At 35.9% G+C, this 21,088-nt stretch overlaps 1 protein-coding gene across 1 annotated transcript; it reads right to left on the reverse strand.

Moving 5' to 3' along the window:
• Positions 1-1,234: 1,234 nt before the first annotated feature.
• Positions 1,235-15,357, reverse strand: CA1 (carbonic anhydrase 1). Its single transcript, XM_015145666.3, has 7 exons — positions 15,200-15,357; positions 11,624-11,821; positions 10,317-10,435; positions 6,634-6,729; positions 5,613-5,675; positions 2,821-2,976; positions 1,235-1,882 (listed from the first exon to the last, which is right to left on the reverse strand). Exons 1-7 carry the CDS (start codon positions 15,234-15,236, stop codon positions 1,766-1,768), a joined length of 786 nt encoding a protein of 261 aa, XP_015001152.2. The 5' UTR covers positions 15,237-15,357; the 3' UTR covers positions 1,235-1,765.
• Between the last annotated feature and the right edge of the window lie 5,731 nt (positions 15,358-21,088).

Raw genomic sequence — 21,088 nt, forward strand, 5'->3', positions numbered from 1 at the left:
TTATGGTTTTTTAAGTAATTTTACTAAAATTTACAGAAATGAACAATTGGGCTTGGTCTCTACTACTTCAAATGAGATAACTAAAGTAAATAACAAGATGAAACACTGGACACAGGATTTGTAGAATTCTGGATGTAGATATGGCTTCGGCAATATCGGAGGAATAAGTTCTAGTGTTTTACAGCATAATAGGGTGACTATGATGAACAATAATTTATTGTATATTTTAAAATAGCTAGAGGAAAGGATTTTGAATATTCTCAACACAAAGAAATGATAAATGTTTGAGGTAATGGATATGCTAATTACCCTGATTTGATCATTACACATTGTATACATGAATCAAAATATCACACTGCTTGCCTGGGCAACATAGAGACGCCATGTCTCTACAAAAAAAAATTAAAAAATTAAGCTGGCATGGTGACATGCATCTGTAGTCCCAACTACTCAAGAGGCTGAGGTGGGTGGATTCTTGAGTCCAGGGGTTTGAGGCTGCAGTGAGCTATGATCACACCATCACACTCCACCCTGGCTGGCAGAGTGAGACCTTGTCTCAAAAAACAAACAAAAACACCACATTGTACTCCATAAATATGTACAATTATTGTGTGTCAATTAAAGATAAAAACAGCATAAGGTGAAGTGCACATCTGATTAAAAGATTGCATGATGTTTCTATATGATTCTAAGCACAAATGACTTCTTTAGCTTTTTTTTTTTTTTTTTTTTTTTTGAGGCGGAGTCTCGCTATGTTGCCCAGGCTGGAGTGCAGTGGCGCGATCTCGGCTCATTGCAAGCTCCGCCTCCCGGGTTCAGGCCATTCTCCTGCCTCAGCCTCCAGAGTAGCTGGGACTACAGGGGCCCGCCAACACGCCCTGCTAATTTTTTGTGTTTTGTTTAGTAGAGACAGGGTTTCACCGTGTTAGCCAGGATGATCTCAATCTCCTGACCTTGTGATCCGCCCGCCTCAGCCTTCCAAAGTGCTGGGATTACAGGCGTGAGCTACCGTGCCCGGCTGACTTCTTTAGCATTTTTATAAACCACTCACTTGTGACTTTCCTTCCAATTTTAAAGTAAAGATTCTCCATGCAAACTAACTAGTTGTAATAATGGCAGAGAAGCATTGTCCTTGCTAACGTGGGGAGAAGAAGTGAAAGCAATATCCAGAAGCATCATCCTCCTATATAAAAGATAATCTTTTTGATCACAGACAACACAAATGGTAGCAATGTTGGGCCAGCATAATTATATTAAATCCAGTTGTCATCTCAGCTGTATTTTTGTCTTCAGGAGTAAGCAAATGAATTTCTCAGTATTTTATCTTCAGTTGCTCTTAGGTTGTTACATTTGAGGCAAAATACTCTTGCAAGTAAAGTAAGATTTTTGAATGTAAATGGAGTAGAAACTTAGTGGTTTTAGAAACTGAATGCACAATAGAAAGAGATAACATTATTAGTTCAAATAAACTGAAAAGAATAGACATACAAATCACTCAGTTGTAATTTTAAAGAATTCCTCAAACTAAACTTGAATTTAAGCAGAAGCTTATGCTTACAGATTACTATTTGCTAGCTTACTAATGATTACTTGAATTAAGCAGTAAGAACTAAAATTTAAGTTTCTTAGTTTTACGGGTTAATTTGAAGGCGTGCTATCTTGCTAATATTGAAATACATTTGTTTCTTAAAAATTACTATTTTATTGGATTATGTCAGAAGCAGGGCTGTGTTCTTGAGGAAGGACAAGTTTCTTCTCCGACTCATCAAAATGAAGCTCTCACTGTTCTGCCCTTCAGAGGCTGGGTTGGGCGGTTGTTGCGCTGAATGGGGACAGGGTTATCACCTTCAACATTTGATAGAAGACTGCGGAATTGTGCCAGCTGGAAGGATGAAATATTTTAAAAATAAAAAGTTTTTAAAGATGCATAAAGCGTTTTATTTACAGTATTACTAATGCACTGATATTTAGAAAACTGAGTTAGAAATTGCAGCGATATCACTAATAGGAAGAGAGAAAGCCCTAAATCCATTACATTCATTCCTTTGAACCAGGCATTTTGCTTTAATTATTGATGACTGGGTTAAAGTATCAACTTTTTAATTTCAGCTGGGGTATGTTGGGCGAGTGATGTATTAGCTTGGTACCTTAGTTTCCATATAGTACTTACTTCACTGTGTTGTTGTGAAGATTAAACGGGTTAATACATGCAAAGCCCTTAGAATGATGCTTGACATACAGCATGTGCTCAACAAATGTCAGTTAGCAGCAGGCTACAATGCTTGTCCTGTAGGTTTGTTATGAGAATTGGCTACCAAAACATATGTAAGGCACATAATAAAAGTGGTTGAGCAACCAATGATACTTACTGTAATCACAATTATACACAACAGTTAATGAGATATTTTGCTGAATATTTCAAAGTTTAAGCTCCACAAAAGGAACAAAAATATTTTGCCAACTATCAAGGTATGCCAGCTTACAGCCACAGTTCCCCAAAATCTTATTGAAATGTCCACACAGTTTTTCTTTTATTTCTGAAATGCTTAAGAAGATATTTAACAGGTCGGACATTTCCTTATTAAGGAGGAAAGAGTAGTGGGAGTCATTTTTTTTCTGTATAAAGGTCAAAAAAATTGTATTATAATGCAGTTTTGGATAGTTTAATAAACCGATGTCCCTGAATTAATATTTTTAAGTTGGGAGGAAAAATGAACTTCTCACAAAGCTGACTGAAATAATAATCTCTCTCACTGATACTACCAATTAAAGTAATATTCCTGCTACATATTCCCAGTTCCCATTCATTCACAACTCTACCTGCTCTGAGCTGACACTGATGCTCTCCTTACAGATGATCCAGGTTACACTCTCATAAAGAGGAGGATGAGTCAGAGAGCCAGAGTAGGTCCAGAAATCCAGGGATGAAGGAAGGAGAGTAGAGGGGTCAAAATTTGTGAACGGGGCTCGTTTGCCCTGGAAGAAAATAATACATCATTACAGCATGATATAAAATACTTATATGAATATATATATGCTATATTATCTTGTTATACATTATGTAGACATTTTAGCTAAGAGTCATTGATTTTTCTACTATTTAGTATTTCTTGACTGGTGTGTTTGTGGGTATAAACAATAATATCAACAGAAGAAAAAAGATGAAAAATGTGTTACATGTAAGTTTTTGACCAAGACATCTTCTTCCTTCTTCATTTGGTTGCAGATAAGCAAAGATGCAAAAAACGTTTTTACAATCTGTATCTTTAAAAGATATTTAACTTCTAGTATAACGCTTTTATTTTTTCTCTAGGAATGATGCCAGATTCTATTTCAATGGCAAAGATCTTTATTGACATGCATATTGGTTGTTTTAGTTTTATTCTATTTATTCCTATCATCTTTTCTGATTATTACTGGTGTATAGGAAATGTACTGACATTTGTATGCTAATCTTTTATGCATTCTGTATTTTAGATGATTCTTCTGGAGTGTTCAGGTGGATGTTAATGATGATATCAACTGCACGTAATGATAGTTTTGCTTTTGCTATTTCAATATCTGTCATAGTATGTACTCTTTCATTATTTCGTTGCACTGATTAGGACCCTTATTATAATTTTCAATTGTGATGGTCACAGTGGCAGCTTGGTCTTGTGCCTGATTCAAATGAAAATGCTTCAGGTGTTTCACTATGAAGTTAAATGTTGATACAAGTTTCTAGGTAAAATTCTTTATCAAATTCAAGAAGTTTTCAGGCAGTTTTCTTTCATTTTGTTTCATCCTAAAGAAAGGGCATTAACTTTTATAAAATGATTTTTAAGCACTTAACAAGTTGATCATGAGGTTTTCTTCATCTTTAGTTAATATAATGAATTAATTTAAGATTTTCTAATATTGAGTCATTCTTGTATTTTTGGGATATACGCTACTAATTCAGAAACTACTCTTTTAATACACTGTTGAATTTGATTTGTTATAATAAATGTTAGGATTTCCTTTAGCTATATTCCTAAGAAAGTTTATGCTATGTTTCTGTTTTGTGTGTTTTGTAGTTTTCATACCCGGTTTTGGTATCGATTCCATTAAATTGATAGGAAGTTTTCTGTCTGTTCCTTCATCTGGGCAGGTTAGTTAACACTGGCATGATTGTTTCTTAAAAGTTGAGTAACCCTTTTCCATGAAATGGTCTGGGCCTAGTCTTTTCGTTTAATAGATACATTTTGACTATTGTTTACATTTACTTTTAGGTTCTCAGTCTATTTAGGTATTCTAACTCCTTGTGAGTCAATTCCCTTACTTCACATTTTCTTGGAAAATTATCCATTTTATCTAAATTTTCAAATTTATTGGCATAATGTTATAAAAAATTTTGTCTCTTAAAATTTTCTTCTATATCTTTAGTCATAACCCATTTATTTCTAATAAAGTTTTATATGTATGGCTTTTTTTCTCTTTATCCAGCTTCCCCATATTCTGACTTTTTTGTTGTTCTTCGAAAGAATCAACTTTTCAATTTATTGATGAAATTTTACCCCTTACTTAGTCATCATTTTTCTTTTTAAAATTTATTTATTTAAGATAGAGTCTTGCTCTGTTACCCAGGCTAGAGTGCAGTGGCAAAATCTCGGCTCACTGCAGCCTCCACCTCCCAGGTTCAAGCGATTCTCCCGCCTCAACCTCCTGAGTAGCTAGGACTACATGCGTGCGCCACCATGCCTGGCTAATTTTTTGTATTTTTGGTATAGATGGGATTTCACTATGTTGGTCAGGCTGGTCTTGAACTCCTGCAATCTCAATCCTGAAACCTCAGGCAATCTGCCCGCCTCGGCCTCCCAAAGTGCAGGGATTGCAGGCATGAGCCACCACACCCGGCCATAAATTTTCTTTCTTATTTTATTCTTTTCTGCTTTTATCTTCACTAATTATTTCCTTCTATTTTCTTTTCATATTTTTTTGATAACTCTTGAGTTGAGGGCTTATTTTTTATCTTCTGTCATTTATACTTTATAAGACACTCACTTAAGTTTAATCTTTTCTAGAATCAGCATAAGTCATATTTATTTTACACAAAAATATGACAGTTCTCCATGCTGCAAAAAATGACAAATCTCTGATTTATGTTTTAACTACTTACCATTAAAACAATAAAGCTAAGTTTGTGTATATCAAAAAATCCATTTTTTGAGTTGACTAATGAGAGTTATGGTTATCAAAGATTGTATATCAATCGTATCTCAAAAGAATGCCCTTTACTTCTGAATATTTGTACTGCTAAAAAACTAGAGATATCTTTATTTGTCAAATGGAAAATCACAATTTTGTTAGATACAGTTTTTCAAGCAAATTTAAATGGCTATGTAATCTGCTTTTCTACAGGCCATATTCTGCTGAAATAAATAAACCATAACTATGAAAAACAAAAAACCAAAACAATCCCCTGCATTAGAGACTTTCTCAGAGGTAGGCAATGTTGAAGTAGCACCTTGATTTTTAGTTGGTAGCTTTTGCTATCGCCTTCCTACTTCCCGGTTTTAATACTTCATTAAATGATTTCCATAGACTTGTAAATTCTTGTTCTCTGATTTAAACTACTTATTTAGTGTATTTACCTTGGTTTTAATTGCATGGAGGGCATCAAGTACTTTCTGCAGCTTTGGGTTGGCCTCAGCAACCTGGAGATTTAAGAAAATAAAGTATGAGATAAAGATTATTGTCAATCAAACACTGCTTAGCTAAGCTTCAATTTTTTTTCAATTAGCAACTGACGAGAGATAAGGTATTTTCTCTCTGCTTTAGAAGGAGAAGTTTTTCAAGCTGTATGTCTTTGAGAGCCTTTGTACTCTATAAATTGTTTATAATATGTACCTACGGATAAAGTAGCAAACAAAAAACTTGATTAAACTTGATTGTTGGCAATATGTTCAAAGTTTTACAGGGCAAAATCTAGAAATTTATCAAAACTGACATGAAAACAAATCTCTTATTTTGGTCTGTTATGTTACTTATCATTACTACAGTTTTTGGCATATTGTAAGTGCTCAGTAAAGGTTAAGTAGAGATGCTATAATTTCCAGAGTTACTTAGTTACCCAGGCATACCCAATTTAATAATAACTTTTTTGTAGAACTTTTCAGGGATTCTTCTATAGAGTATTTGAGCAACATCTCCCATTTAAAAAAATCAACTGAATGTTCTTTGTAAGAAAAAATTCTCTTTATTTCTTTCCTAATGAGATTTTAAATTGATAAATTTCTGAATCTATGGTTTCAGGTTTCCTTATTAATATTTAATAATATTTCTTTCCTGATGAAATATTAAATTAATAAATTTCAGAGTCTATGAGGTAGGAATTTTAGAGGAAGGGGAATTTGGAAGAGCTGGGAAATAGAAATTCCTTTTTCCCTATGAACACCTTTCTATCTCACCTGCACCTGAAACTCATTTCTCTCAGAGGGAAAAGCAGAGATAAAACCAAGCAATAAAATCCTAGGGAACTATTTTTTCACCTGTAGTCATCGGTTGAATGGGAACTTTAAAATAAGAAATTCTAAAATATATGTTGCCTTATTTCCTTCTATTTTGAGGTCTAATTGGAAGCAGAGCTGTGTAACTTAACTACCTGTAACTCACCTTCATCAAAACGCCAATAACTGCCAAACCATCAGCCTTTGAGACAGCTTCAGCAAGGCTGGAGTATTTTGCAGAATTCCAGTGAACTATATGAAGCTAAAAATGATACTCTGGTTAATTAATTATTTATACCAGTATGATGACAAAAGGTAAGTTATAAGTTAACTTGTTACCATATGATGATGTATCTTGGCTTAGATACATAAAACTTATGTGAACCTTTATCCAGTGGATTAGAGGAGTTACCTTGTTACTCTTAGGAAGGGTTATCTGTGTGCCAAGTAGAGATTGCAAAACCTGGAACCAGTAAGCAAAATGTCCTTTCCTACAATATTGTTATTTAATATTACTCCTTTAAATGTATCTCTCTTTGTTATGAAAGGATCAGGAAACATGACTAACTAGTTTTTGGGAAAATGATTGAAGTAATTTTCTCTCACATGAGGTACTTTGTAGTAAATTCGTGAGAAAGGGTTCCTGGAGTATCTGGGAGTCTCGGCCAAGAACGGATTCTTTCAAGCACATTAGTGCCCTTTTGAGACGCCTCTCAAATATCTGCAGTTTAATGTCTCTGCAAACTCTAGATTTGTATATCCAAGTATGTATGTATGTATTCTTGATATCTCTACATGGATGTCTAATAGATGTTTCAAACTTAATCTGGCCAAAATAGAACTCTAGATTTCCTTCTTGCCAAACCTGCTTAAATTTACCTTCCTAGGATAAGGTTTTTTAATTGCTGAATCAATAAGTACAACAATTATCATTCATTTCTTACTTTCCCCACCTATCAACATTCACATCTTACAGATTATACTTCATCACAACTTTGAGTCTTTGCATTAGCTTCTAATATTCTCTGGAATTTCCTTCCCCATGATCTTCAAGTGGCAGACTTTTGTCTTGAGTTAGGGTTGAACTCAAATGCCACTCCTTAAACAATTCTTTTCTGATCATCCAACATAAAGTAACCACCACAAATCAAAACAATTCTATCCATATCGCTTATTTAATCTCTCTTCTTCCTATTCTCCTCCCTCCCTCCCTCCCTTCCTTCTTCCCTTCCTTCCTCTGAAATTTTTATTTTCCCTATCAAATGCAAGTTCTGATCACAAGTACTTTTTAAAAACAGTATCTCACGCCTGTAATTTCAGCACTTTGGGAGGCCGAGGAGGGTGGATCACGAGGTCAGGAGTTCGAGATCAGCCTGACCAACGTGGTGAAACTCCGTTTCTACTAAAAATACAAAATTAGCCAGGTATGGTGGCACATGCTTGTAATCCCAGCTACTCAGGAGGCCGAGACAGGAGAATCACTTGAACCTGAGAGAAGGAGGTTACAGTGAGCCGAGATTGCACCTCTGGACTCCAGCCTGGGTGAGAGAGCAAGACTCTTTCTCAAAAATAAATAAATAAATACAAACCAAAAATAAATAAAGAGAGTATCTGGCATATTGTAGGTGTTCAATGAATATTTGTTGAATGAAAAAAGAATGATTAAGACAGTATATTCAGAGAGATCACTTATTGCAATTTCCTCTGACCATGCCAGTCTAGATTCTGTCCCTACTTGTAATTAATTATTCTTACATCTGTATTCCTGTGCTTCTTTGTGAATAGTCATACTGCCATTTACTACTATATTTATTTAATCACAATAATTTATGCCTACACTTCCCTGCTTGAAAAGGGCTTGCTTGTGTCTCTATGGAAATGTTAAGTAACATTATTCAGCACATGCAACATGAAAGGTGCTGGTCTAAGTGTGCTCTGTATGGGTTTACTCTTTTCATGCTGTTAACAATCATTGAGATGGATACTAATGTTATATTATCTAGATTCGCTATATAGGAATATTGGAGCATAGAGTGATTCGTTCGAAATTGTATAGCTAGTACGTGGTCGAGCTTTGATTCAAACCCTGGCAGTCAGCTGGGTACTTGCATTCTTAGGCAACAGGCTGCCCTGTCTCTCAAATCTAGTGTCTTATAGCTATCCCAAGAAGGTTTATTGAATTGAATTTAATCACATGCTAAACTTTGTGGCTAAGTGTCTCTCATATCTAGCATGGGTTATATTGATTTTTCTCAATTTAGGTGAGAGAGTCACTAATTTAGTTTTCTTGGATACTACCAACTGTCTTTCCAAAAAGATAATACTAATTTAGGCTGTTAGTCCATTTAATTTTAATCTATCTTCAATTTTATGGAGGGGAAAATCCAATTAACAGATTCTCGCAGCATTGAAAGGTGTTAGTCGTGCTTTACAACACAAGGTAAAGCAAGTTTTATTTGTACACAATCACTGATATTCTATCAGAATAAAAGATACATATACTTTGTAACTTGGCAATCTGCCCTGTAAAAATCTATCCTACATAATTACTTTCATTAGTGTACAATATATATGTACAGATATATTTACTGAAGCATTTTTTAATAAAAGGAAAAGAAACCAATTAAACAAAAATCATATGTTGTGATTGTTCATCAATAGAAGGCAGTTAAATAAATTATGATGTATTCACCCAAATGAAATACTATACAGAAAGTAAAAAAGTGAGGTGAAATTCATTCTTCTTTTTTTTTTTTTTTTTTTTTTTTTTTTTTGAGACGGAGTCTCGCTCTGTCGCCCAGACTGGAGTGCAGTGGCGCGATCTCGGCTCACTGCAAGCTCCGCCTCCCGGGTTCACGCCATTCTCCTGCCTCAGCCTCCGGAGTAGCTGGGACTACAGGCGCCCTCCACCACGCCCGGCTAATTTCTTTTTGTATTTTTAGTAGAGACGGGGTTTCACTGTGTTAGCCAGGATGGTCTCGATCTCCTGACCTCGTGATCCGCCTGCCTCGGCCTCCCAAAGTGCTGGGATTACAGGCTTGAGTCACCGTGCCCGGCCCATTCTTCTGATTTTTAAAAATTATCGTGATAAATGGGTAAATAGAAAAAAGCAGGTTGCAAAATTATGTATATTATAGAATTCACTTTGATGAAAGCAAAATTAAAGAGTCAACCTGCGTGTATGGGTACACATGTATTATATAATTCACACATCTAAAGTAAAGAGCAAAATTTCTCCCATTTTAATCTCCCAGACCCTCTATTGACAGTTTGGTGTACATGTCTTCAATTTTTCTTTGGATATACAGGTAATAATGTCCTGAAATAAGTCACAAATTCCATGTGAGAGCGGTTTAAGAGCCAGGGAAGCTCAAACCCTCATCTAGGTGTATGCTGTTCTCTGTGACCATTGCTATGGTTAAATTCGAGCTGATAGTAGAGTCTCATTGAATTGTCCCAGCTTGGTCACAACCATACTGCTGGTGTGTCCAAACTTGAACACTTAAATAAAGAGGAAATGGTTGTGTGTTCCATTTGAGGTTAGAGCTTTAAAGGAGAGCAGTGTCACCCTTTGAAGCTAGCCATGATATTAAGGTAACAGTTTTTGAGGCATTCTCAGGGAAAGGTGAATCTTGGGCTCAGGAGTTTAGCTGCCTCTTTCCACATGAAACATTTCACTCTCTTGCCAAACGTTATGTGTCTGTGCTTGATTTTAATGGAACCTGGGAGTTCATTAGTGGAATACTCATTCCTTTGGAGTCGTTATGATGTTGTTTTAGGAGAGAAGGGAGAAACTGCTTCTGGGAGTACTCTCAGGGTAATTATCTCTCACTTACTAAATTACATTACCTCGCTAGAATATTTCACTCCATCCACTGTATGTTCAGAACCATACTCATTTGAACTGCCCCAGTGAAAATGGAACTGAAAGAGCCTATAGCTGTCGGAGAAAGGACCACCTTTCAGCACTGGAAGAAAAGGGAACCGATTGTTAGTCTGATGCTCCGCAAACTCTAGCTTATCTTTGCATTTAATACAAACCAACACTAAATTGTGTTGACTAGAAGTGAAAACAAACATTAGTGCCTACACTTTCATCTTGTTTTACCCCACATCTATGAGGATGACAGTCATATGTATGGTACACACCTGACTGTGGCATTGATGAGATATTCCATGAGTTATATACATTTCCCAGCACACAAGCTACAATTTTACCTATTTCCAACTCCTAGAAGGCATATTGCAAGGTGAGTGAATTATATCATTACAGGGCTGTCCTTGAATCTCCTTTTATTTGCAAATTTATTCCTTCATTCTTTCAACATAGACAATATGCATCAAAAATCTTTAGTAGTTTATTTTGAGTAATGAACCATTCATCACCTACTCTGCAACTGATGAAGACACAACAGTGTATATTGACAGCTTTGTTGAGAATCCCTGGCCAAGGACCAAGAGAGAGTACCAGTGGGGCAGTGGGACACTTTTAAAACTTTGTTTGGAGAGCCTATCCAATGATAATATTAGCTAAATGCACATCATACCAGACCTAATCTAATATTAATAATGGACATAGCCCCAAAGTACTTAAAATTTAGGCTTCAGAAGCTCGCAAACAAGTTTAGCATTTTAAATCAGTAGAACTGTTTTATGGAATTGTCATTTAATAAAATATTCAATAAACCTTCATGAAAAGCTAACTCTGTAGCAAAATTTGTTCCAGATTCTGGAGTATAAGGATAATTCAGTCACTGCTTTGTTTTTCTTTTCTACTGTGCTCATTCATCTTCATCCCAATTAGAAAATATTTTTCTTTTCAGTTGTTATATTTGTAATGACTGGTTCACTAGACCTTTCTGGATAAATACTGTTTATTCAGAGAGAGTGAAGTGAGCACACAGATACCAGAATGACCAGAAGAGATGTGATGGTGACTTTGAGAAGAAAGACTGAAAATACAGAGCTGGGAATTCCAAAAATTGTCTTTACCACCTGGGCATTTTCCAGAAGTCCAAGATGCCTCACTAGATTACAGTAACGCTACACACAAGCACAAAAGACTTAGAATGGGTGTCATGTTTCTCGAGTACTATTTTTTAAACTTCCCCAGTAGACTGTAAGAAAAAAAATATCAGCAGGGTCTTTCAGCTCACCTGATCGGTTATCGTTGTCCTCAAAATTTACATGGAAGGAATGTCCCACATTGATAATTTCTTTGGCTGTGGCTGGGTTGTAGGAGACACTAATAGGTTTCAGAGAGGTGTCATGTTTGGCTTCACTGGTTTTAATATCAACAGGGGACTGGTTATTTCCATTGGCAATGGGATATAGCTTGCTCCATTGTTCAGGACCTACAAGGACAAACACATGTGTAAAATCAATACTTTATCAAATGCTTGATTCCAAGTTTTAGGAGTGTAGTTACCTGTTTGCTTACTAGATTAGGGTTTAAGTGTATTAAATGATATTCTGTTAAGATTAATACAAATTCTGTGTTTGAAAATGTCCCTTTTCTTTCTTTCTTTTTTTTTTTTTTTTTTTTTTTTTTTTGACAGAGTCTTGCTCTGTCACCCAGGCTGCAGTGCAGTGATGTGCTCTCGGCTCACTGCAACCTCTGTGTCCCAAGCTCAAGCAATTCTCATGCCTCAGCTTCTCGAGTGTCTGGGATTACAGGCATGTGCCACCACACCTGGCCAATTTTTTTGTATTTTTAGTAGAGATGGGGTTTCATCATGTTGTCCAGGCTGGTCTCGAACTCCTGACCTCAAGTGATCCACCCGCCTCTGTCTCCCAAAGTGCTGGGATTACAGGCATGAGCCACTGCCCTGGTCTCTTTTCTATATTATACTATAAAATAATGTATTTGTCAATACTACTAATATAGATCTATACTCATAGTATATAGGATTAGACTATACATATTTTGTTATCAGCAATAGATTTCTAATACAAGCATACCTCATTTTATTGAATTTCACTTTATTGTGCTTTGCAGATATTGCATTTTTTATAAACTGAAGATTTGTAGCAATCTTGCATCAAGCAAGCTTATTAGGGGCATATTTTCAACAGCATGTGTTTACTTCACGTCTCTGTGTCACATTTTGGTCATTCTCACAATATTTTAAACTTTTAAATTGTTCATATATCTATCATTGTGATCTTTGATGTTACTATTGTAATAGTGTTGTGGCACCATAAACCATGTCCAAGTAAGATGATGAACTTAGGCCGGGCGCGGTGGCTCAAGCCTGTAATCCCAGCACTTTGGGAGGCCGAGACGGGTGGATCACGAGGTCAGGAGATCGAGACCATCCTGGCTAACATGGTGAAACCCCATCTCTACTAAAAAATACAAAAAACTAGCCGGGCGAGGTGGCGGGCGCCTGTAGTCCCAGCTACTCAGGAGGCTGAGGCAGGAGAATGGCGTAAACCCGGGAGGTGGAGCTTGCAGTGAGCTGAGATCCGGCCACTGCACCCCAGCCTGGGCGACAGAGCAAGACTCCGTCTCAAAAAAAAAAAAAAAAAAAAAAAAAAAAAAAGATGATGAACTTAGCCTGTAAATGTTGTGTGTGTTTTAACTACTTTATTGACTGGCTGTTCCCCATCTCTCTCCCTCTCTATAAGTCTTCCTATTCCCTGAGACAACAATATTGAAATTAATCTGATTAATAACCCTACAATGACCTGTAAGTATTCCAGTAAGAGGAAGAGTCACATGTTTCTCACTTTGAATCAAAAGCTAGAAATGATTAAGCCCAGTGAGGAAGGCATGTCAAGAGTTGAGACCGGCCAAAAGGTAGACTTTTTGTACCAGTTAGCCAAGTTGTGAATGCAAAAGAAAAGTTCCTAGAGAAAATTAAACATGCTACACCAGTGCACACACAAATGATAAGAAAGCAAAGAAGCATTATTGCTGATATGGAGAAAGTTTGAGTAGTCTGGATAGAAGATCAAACCAACAACCACATTCCCTTAAGCCAAATCCTAATTACACAAGCTTACAGCTCTCTTTAATTCTGTGAAGGCTGAGAAAGGCAAAAAAGCTGCAGAAGAAAAGTTAGAAGCTAGTGGAGGTTGGTTTATGAGATTTAAAGAAAGATGCCATCTCCATAACATGAAAGTGCGAGGTGAAGTGGCAAGTGCTGATACAGAAGCTGCAGACAGTTATGCAGAAGATCTAGCTAAGATAACCAATGAAAGTGACTACACTCAAGAACAGATTTTCAGAGTAGACAAAACAGCCTTCTATTGGAAGAAGATAACATCTAAGACTTTCATAGCTAGAGAGGAGAAGTCAATGCATGGTTTCAAAGTTTTAAAAAATAGCCTGACTCTTTTGTCAAATGCAGTTGTTGACTTTAAGTTGAAGCCAACACTCATTTAGTATTCTGAAAATCCTAGGACCGTTAAGAATTATGCTCAATCTACTCTGCCTGTGTTCTCTAAAAGGAACAACAAAGCCTGAATGACAGCACATCTGTTTACAGCCTGGTTTACTGAATATTTTGAAGCCCACTGTTGAGCTCTACTCCTCTGTAAAAGAAGATTCCTTTCAAAATATCACTGCTCATTGGCAATGCACCTGGTCACCCAGGAGCTCTGATGGAGATGTACAAGGAGATTGATGTTATGTTCATGCCTACTAACACAGCATCTATTCTGCAGTCTATGGATCAAGGAAAAATTTCAACTTTCAAATCTTATTTAAGAATACATTTTGTAAGCCTGTAGTTCCCATAGATAATAATTTTTTTATGATGGATCTGAGTAAAGGAAATTGAAGTTGTCTAGAAAGGATTCACCATTCTGCATGGACATTCATAATTCATGGGAGAAGGTCAAGTTATCAACATTAACAGGAGTTTGGAAGAAGTTGATTCCAAAGTCATGGATAACTTTGAGCTTTCCCAACCTTCAGCAACCACCACCTGATCAGTCAGCAGTCATCCACATTGAGGCAAGACCCTCTCCATCAAAAAGATTAATACTTGGCTAGGCGTGGTGGCTCACACTTGTAATCCCAGCACTTTGGGAGGCCAAGGAGGGTGGATTATGAGGTCCCGGGATCGAGACCATCCTGGCTAACATGGTGGAACCCCATCTCTACTAAAAATACAAAAAAATTAGCTAGGTGTGGTGGTGGGCACCTGTAGTCTCAGCTACTCAGGAGGCTGAGGCGGGAGAATCACTTGAACCTGGGAGGCAGAGGTTGCAGTGAGCCTAGATCGTGCCATTGCACTCTAGCCTGGGCAACAGAGTGAGACTCTGACTTAAAGAAAAAAAAAATTAGTACTTCTGAAAGTTCAGATGATCACTAGCATATTGTAGCAATAAAGTATTTTTAATTAAGGTAGGTATATTTTTTGGACATAATGCTATTGCACATAATAGACAACAGCATAGTGTAAACATAACTTTTAAATGCCCTGGAAAACTCCAAATTTTATATGACTTGCTTTCTTGTGATATTTGCTTAATGATAGGGGTCTGAACCTGAACCTGCAGTATCTCTGAGGTATGTCTGTACATATATCAAACATATTTTGTAGTCAGTCATGCCCCGAAAGACAATGCTAAGAATACATGCAAAGATAGTATAATTATTTAAAGCAGCCAGTTCAACAATTAACCTATGGCTGTACCGTTATTTTAAATGCTTAATATCTCTTCTGTTGGAAATGGGAAGAAGCTATCATTTTGATCTATATAAACAGGAGAACTCTTACCATTTTTGTCATCATATCCCCAGTCTGGACTTGCCATTGTCTTCTACTGAGTTTTCTTTTCCTGAAAACAAAAATAATACCTGGAATAACTAACTGCAACTGTGCGTGCAGGAGATGCCTTAAATCCCTGCTTGGGCATTTTTATAGAAACTTGTTTGCCCTTAATAGGCCATTATTTCATCATCTCTGCTTATCAGGAAGTACACATATCTAAAAAAAGTGTTGTAAAAAATTCTACAAGGGCTATGTTAGTTTCAATTGCTTTATTTTCTTATATTGTAAAAGAGAATGATCAAATCCTAGATTTTATAAAGCCAAGTCCTGTTTCACTCATGTTAGTAGAAGATATGGCTTAATATTATCACATATAATTCTTTAGATTTTCTAAATGGAAAATATTTTGTACACTTAAGATTTCCAACTCTACCTTTGTTAGTTACTTAAGCAATATAAGCAAAAGTAATTTATCAGGAGAATAATTTGTGTGTTTACAGGCTGGTCTGAACTAGTATCATAATGTTAATTTAAAATCAGATAATTAAATTACTAATCATTTGTAATATATGCTATTTATAATGGTACATTTTACAGATGTACAGGGTAAGAATAAAGTCCTTTTTGGAGCAATATTGGAATTCATAAATGGAGAAGATTTTATTAATATTAAAGTTAAATATGGCCCAATATTTATTTGATACATCAAATAGGTCTACTAGAATGAAAGTCTTCCTTTTTAATAGTTCTATATAATTTATAAACCCCTTTCTTATTATTTTATTTCACCATCACACATACATACAAATCCCATATAGTAAGAATTAGCATTTTGTAATTGAGAGATGTTGAGGTACTTTGCCATAACTTGCAACAAGCCAAGAAGCCAAGACTTCAGCCTCCTAATCCAGTTGCCTTCTTCACTTACCTTCACCAAATGCCACAATTAATTCCCCTCCTATGCTCACAATACTCTTAAGTCCAAGTTAAGCCTGGACCAAGATGAAAACTGATGCCCACTCAATGATGAGAAGCTACACAGGACTTTTCAGGAAGGCAAAGAAAACTGATTAGAATGTGCCAGACTCTGACCAGTTCTACATATTCAAAGCTCTAAACATGCTTAAAGAGAAGACAACCAGAAAAATAAGCTTCCATAGTGATGCTTTTTTCATGCCATGATAGTCATTCCTCGTTTCACACTGTAAGGAGCTGCTGCAACCCTTAAAAGAAGAGAAGGATCAGGGCAATTTTCACCAAGGCTGACTGGAGACACGTTGTTTGCTCCTTTGCAGTTAATGATGGTGCATTGTCTTATAGGCAGAGTGGGATGTGGTCATGAACATCCACAGAGTGGGAAGAGACGCAAGCTCCCATTCTATGGCTTCAGTAAGCATAAGAAGATATTGTTTAAAAGGGAATTGTTTTTTTTTCAAAGTACTGTTTATTGAAGGCCCAATAGGGATCAACTGCTGTGCTAAAAACTTTATGTGCATCAACTTATTTAATTCTTATTATAACAAAATTGGGCATTAAAATCTGTGTTTTCGGCTGAGATGGGAGGATCTCTTGAGCCTACGAGTTCCAGATCAGCCTGGGCAACATAGTGATACCCTGTTTCTGGGAAAAAAAAATAAATAAATAAAAATTGTGTTTTATATTAAAAAAAATTGAGGCTTACAGAGGTGAAGACACCTCCTCAGGGTTACAAAGCTTGCAAGTGGCTGTTTATATCCCATAAGCCTAGGGTTTAAACCTAGATCTGTCTAATTCCAAAGCTAATACATTTTCTCAACCTTCCACTGTCAACAATTGTCCGCTGACCTCTAGTTGATTCTGTTTTCTGGAGGATTGAATTAGGTGATGTAGCTTGGTTTGGCTCAAGATGACCAAGAGTCAGGCTTCATCCTTGGGCTCACTTCACTCTGGAAGCTCATGGAGTGACAGGAGCAGGCTACCCTTTGCCAGGTAATTTGTCTCCTAATATTGTATACTTGTGAAAAGTAACTTTAGCTTGAACTGCTCTATTAATCAACAAATTTGAAAAACAGCAACCCCCTTTCATTACATGATTATGTGATGATTTGTTACATGAATGCTTTAACATCCATATGGAGTGGTAATTTATTTAAAGTTTTAGGTACAGAATGACACTGGACCCTAACTATTATCACCTTTTATTTTATTATGTACCCAGGGCGTGCTAGTGTACTGCCTCAGGCAGAAAATTATATAGAGAAAGGATATGAAGTTTAACGAGCTTTTATGAGTCCAAACACCCTTCCCATTTACCTTTATCCCTCTTTTTCTGCTTACAAATTTTGCTTCTCTCAGCTGAATCTATGCCAAATTCAAGATGTTTAATTTTGTATTCACTTCACTTTCACCAACAGTCTCCTCCCAGTATACTTTTCCAGGATGATCTTTGGGCTACTTTTGCCTACCAAGAAGGAGTTTAATCTACACAGCCTCTGCTTTTCTAAACTAAAAAAAAAAAAAAATATATATATATATATATATATACTTTTAAATTATATATATATAATTTAAATTTATATATAAAATAATTTAATTATATATTATATAGAATATGTAGTATATAATATAATTTAAATTTATACATATATAATATATATTAGATTATTACATTTATTTATTAACACTAATTAATTTCACCTAAAGATTTTTTAGTACCCTAAAATGTGTTTCAAAAAAGCATTTCTTCAGTGTTTTTAAGTATATATTTAAGTCAGTTTTAAATTATATTTAAGAGCCTTAGTAGTTCTTATTTTAACTTTTATTCTTCTAGTTCCTTTGATACTTTTCATCTAATTTTTATTTTAATATTTTAAAATTAAAAACATGAACTCTTCTGGAAGCAAATAAATTATGGTGAGTTTCAAATTTAAATTTGTACTTAGAAAATAACTCTCTGGTATAAAAGGAACAAAAAGTGAAAAAAAGTGTCATCTATGCCTAGTTATGGGTGAGATCTGCTAAATGCCACTGAAAGGAAAAATCCACACCTTGGCAGGACCAAATTCCAAAAAGCCATAGCTGTTCTACAATGCTTAGAGTTCCACAACAATAAGTGGCTTTCCTGGGATTCATATTTTCCCTAAAATGAGGAAATATATATTGTGAAAATAAGTGTCATTGTTGACTATTAAATTAGGCCTGACTTTCACATTGCTTCCTAAATTCCCTGCCCCTCCAGAAATGGTATCATTTGGGGTGGCAAGATAAATCTTATTTCCAGTGGAGAAGTGGGTCATGGAAAATGGTGATATTAGCCTGGACATTTCTGCATTGAGACAACTAGACATTCTGATTAATCAACTGAAGTGGCAGGATGGGTTATCTGGATTTCACAGCTATCATTTTCTCTCAGTTGGGCTTTCTCATCACCAGTAACAAAGCTGTGTTGGTAACTTTATTCCTTCCAGTGTTTGTATTTGTCTCCATCCATACCGAGCTTGTTTCCATTTTAGGACCTTTGTGCTTGCTGTCCTACTGTCTGGGTTGCTCTGTACCCAGACCTTTGTACGGCCTCAAATATCTCCTGCTTAGATATGACTTTCCTGAACTCCAAATTCACATGTCCCCCTTTTCCCAGTCACTCCATTATATCATTCTGTCTTATTTCTTTCATCGCATTTGTCACATCTTGAAATTATCTTGCTTGTATTATGAAATTAATTTACTTAATGTCTATAATCATCTCTAAAGTGGCATCTCTATGATATGATAAAACCTTGATCATTTTTTTTCACCACCATGTTCTCTTCACCTATAACATGCCTGGAAAACAGTGGTACTCAATAAACACTTATAGAGAGGATAATTAAATGGTCATTTTAAATTTAAACTATTGTATATTTTTAAAGATATAGAAGAATAGAATATTTATCAGGGACTATGCTTACCCAAGTGCACTGATCTGAACTCAGGTTCTGTGGTACATTGATATTTGGGCATGTGAATGAGCTTTGCTATACTCATGTTTGTTTTTGGATTAAGGAAAAAGCCTTTCCCCTCTCAGTTCTATTAATGGGAGGAATGAAGTGACCTGTCTGTGTCTGTCAGTCATTACTGGGAGAATGAGAACACTGATCTTTGTAAGTGTCAAGTTTTTGACACTTTGTAAGTGTCAAAATCTAACTCTTCAAATATAGTTTGAACTTTTGACATATAAATTTCAAAAATCCATCACTCTTATGGCTTTTATTACTGTAACTAAAGAAAAGTTTCAACCTTTTATTTCCTGTCTTAGAACATTTTATTTTTAATGCAGTTGTTAACTCTGCTAATGAGTGTTTTTTATTAACAACCAAGTCAACTCTTTATATGTAAGCATTTTAATACATGCATAGAGGCATTCACAATGTCTTACAATTTCATGCTTTTGAAAATACTAAGTTTTAAGTATATCTCATTGACTGTCATGCTTACTGAAATTATTGGCTAGAAAGACACACACATTCAGAGAATGTCTTGTGAACTTTTATGCTAATAATTAGGAATCTCTTCTACTGAATGAAGGATAACTTGGGCAGGTTAATAGTACTATCCCCAAATTTATTTTTAATATTGAAAATATACTATTGTACCTTATCTTCTATAACTGTTTGGGAAATAAATGAGTCTTTATAGAACAGATGATGACACTGTTAAGTATCATTTTTCACCTAAAAAGAAAATAACATGCATTAATGATTTGTAAATCATAAACTTCTGCCAGATGTGGTGGCTCGTGCCTGTAATCCCAGCACCTTGGGAAGCTGAAGCAGGTGGATCACCTGAGGTCAGGAGTTTGAGACCAGCCTGGTCAACATGATGAAACCCCGTCTCTACTGAAAATACAAAAAATTAGCCAGGCGTAGTGGTGGGCACCTGTAATCCCAGCTACCGGGGAGGCTGAGGTAGGAGAATCCCTTGAACCTAGGAGCCAGTGGTTGCAGTGAGCCAAGACCGTGCCACTGCACTCCAGCCTGGGCAACAAGAGTGAAACTCCATCTCTAAATAAACAAATAAGAAAATTCTGCACTAATATAAATGATCAACATAAGCCTCAAAAAAAAAAAAAGAGTTTGATTTTAACTCTCAGGCAAATAGATGATGATATAAAACAAAATAGTTCAAATATTGCATGTGGCCTGAAATTCAAACACTTGCTTCATAGATACCTGTTTGCTGTATATTAGACTAAATCCTACATGTAAATATGAAAAAAGATAAGTTCTCAAGTAATATTAAGTGAGGTGAAGGTCAGTTCTATTAGTTACCTTGTTGTAACATCCTTCATGCATCTGTTTGGGGATTCTAGCTACCTAAAATCTTTTTAAGATTTAAAAAAAATGTCTTCTTACTCCTGAAATCAGCTTTGTTAGGTCTCAAATCCTCTTATCAAAGACTAGATTTCTAAAATACATGTGTAATGACATGTCTTTTCTTAATCCAGTGGGTTCCCAATGTGTGGTTTGTAAATCACCTGCTTCGAAGTCACCTGAAGTGATATTAAAATACAATGTGTGTGTCTCAACCAATCCTTTATTTTTGTGAACGGCCTTGGCCAGTTTAGACAATCAACAAATAAGCTCTTTTAGTAAGTATTGGTAGCTTTGTTAGAGGTATCTGGGAGTTAGATGACTCCACCCCCACAATCTAATTACCAAGAGGTACATTTCAGTGAAAGCAAGTCTTCAACAAGCAAGTTTCCCAAGTGTACATGTATTATAAGCAAATAGCCAGAAAATAGTCATATGACTTGCCTGTTGTTTCAGGTGGGCTGGCTGCAAGTGAGGCTCACCAACAAGCACCTTGCATGAAAAGCTCACTCCAAACAGACGTCAGTGACATCAAGACCTCTTTTGGGTCAGGGAGCTGGGTTCAGTG

The sequence above is a fragment of the Macaca mulatta genome, chromosome 8 (genome assembly GCF_049350105.2).
Source record: "Macaca mulatta isolate MMU2019108-1 chromosome 8, T2T-MMU8v2.0, whole genome shotgun sequence".
NCBI lineage: Eukaryota > Metazoa > Chordata > Mammalia > Primates > Cercopithecidae > Macaca > Macaca mulatta.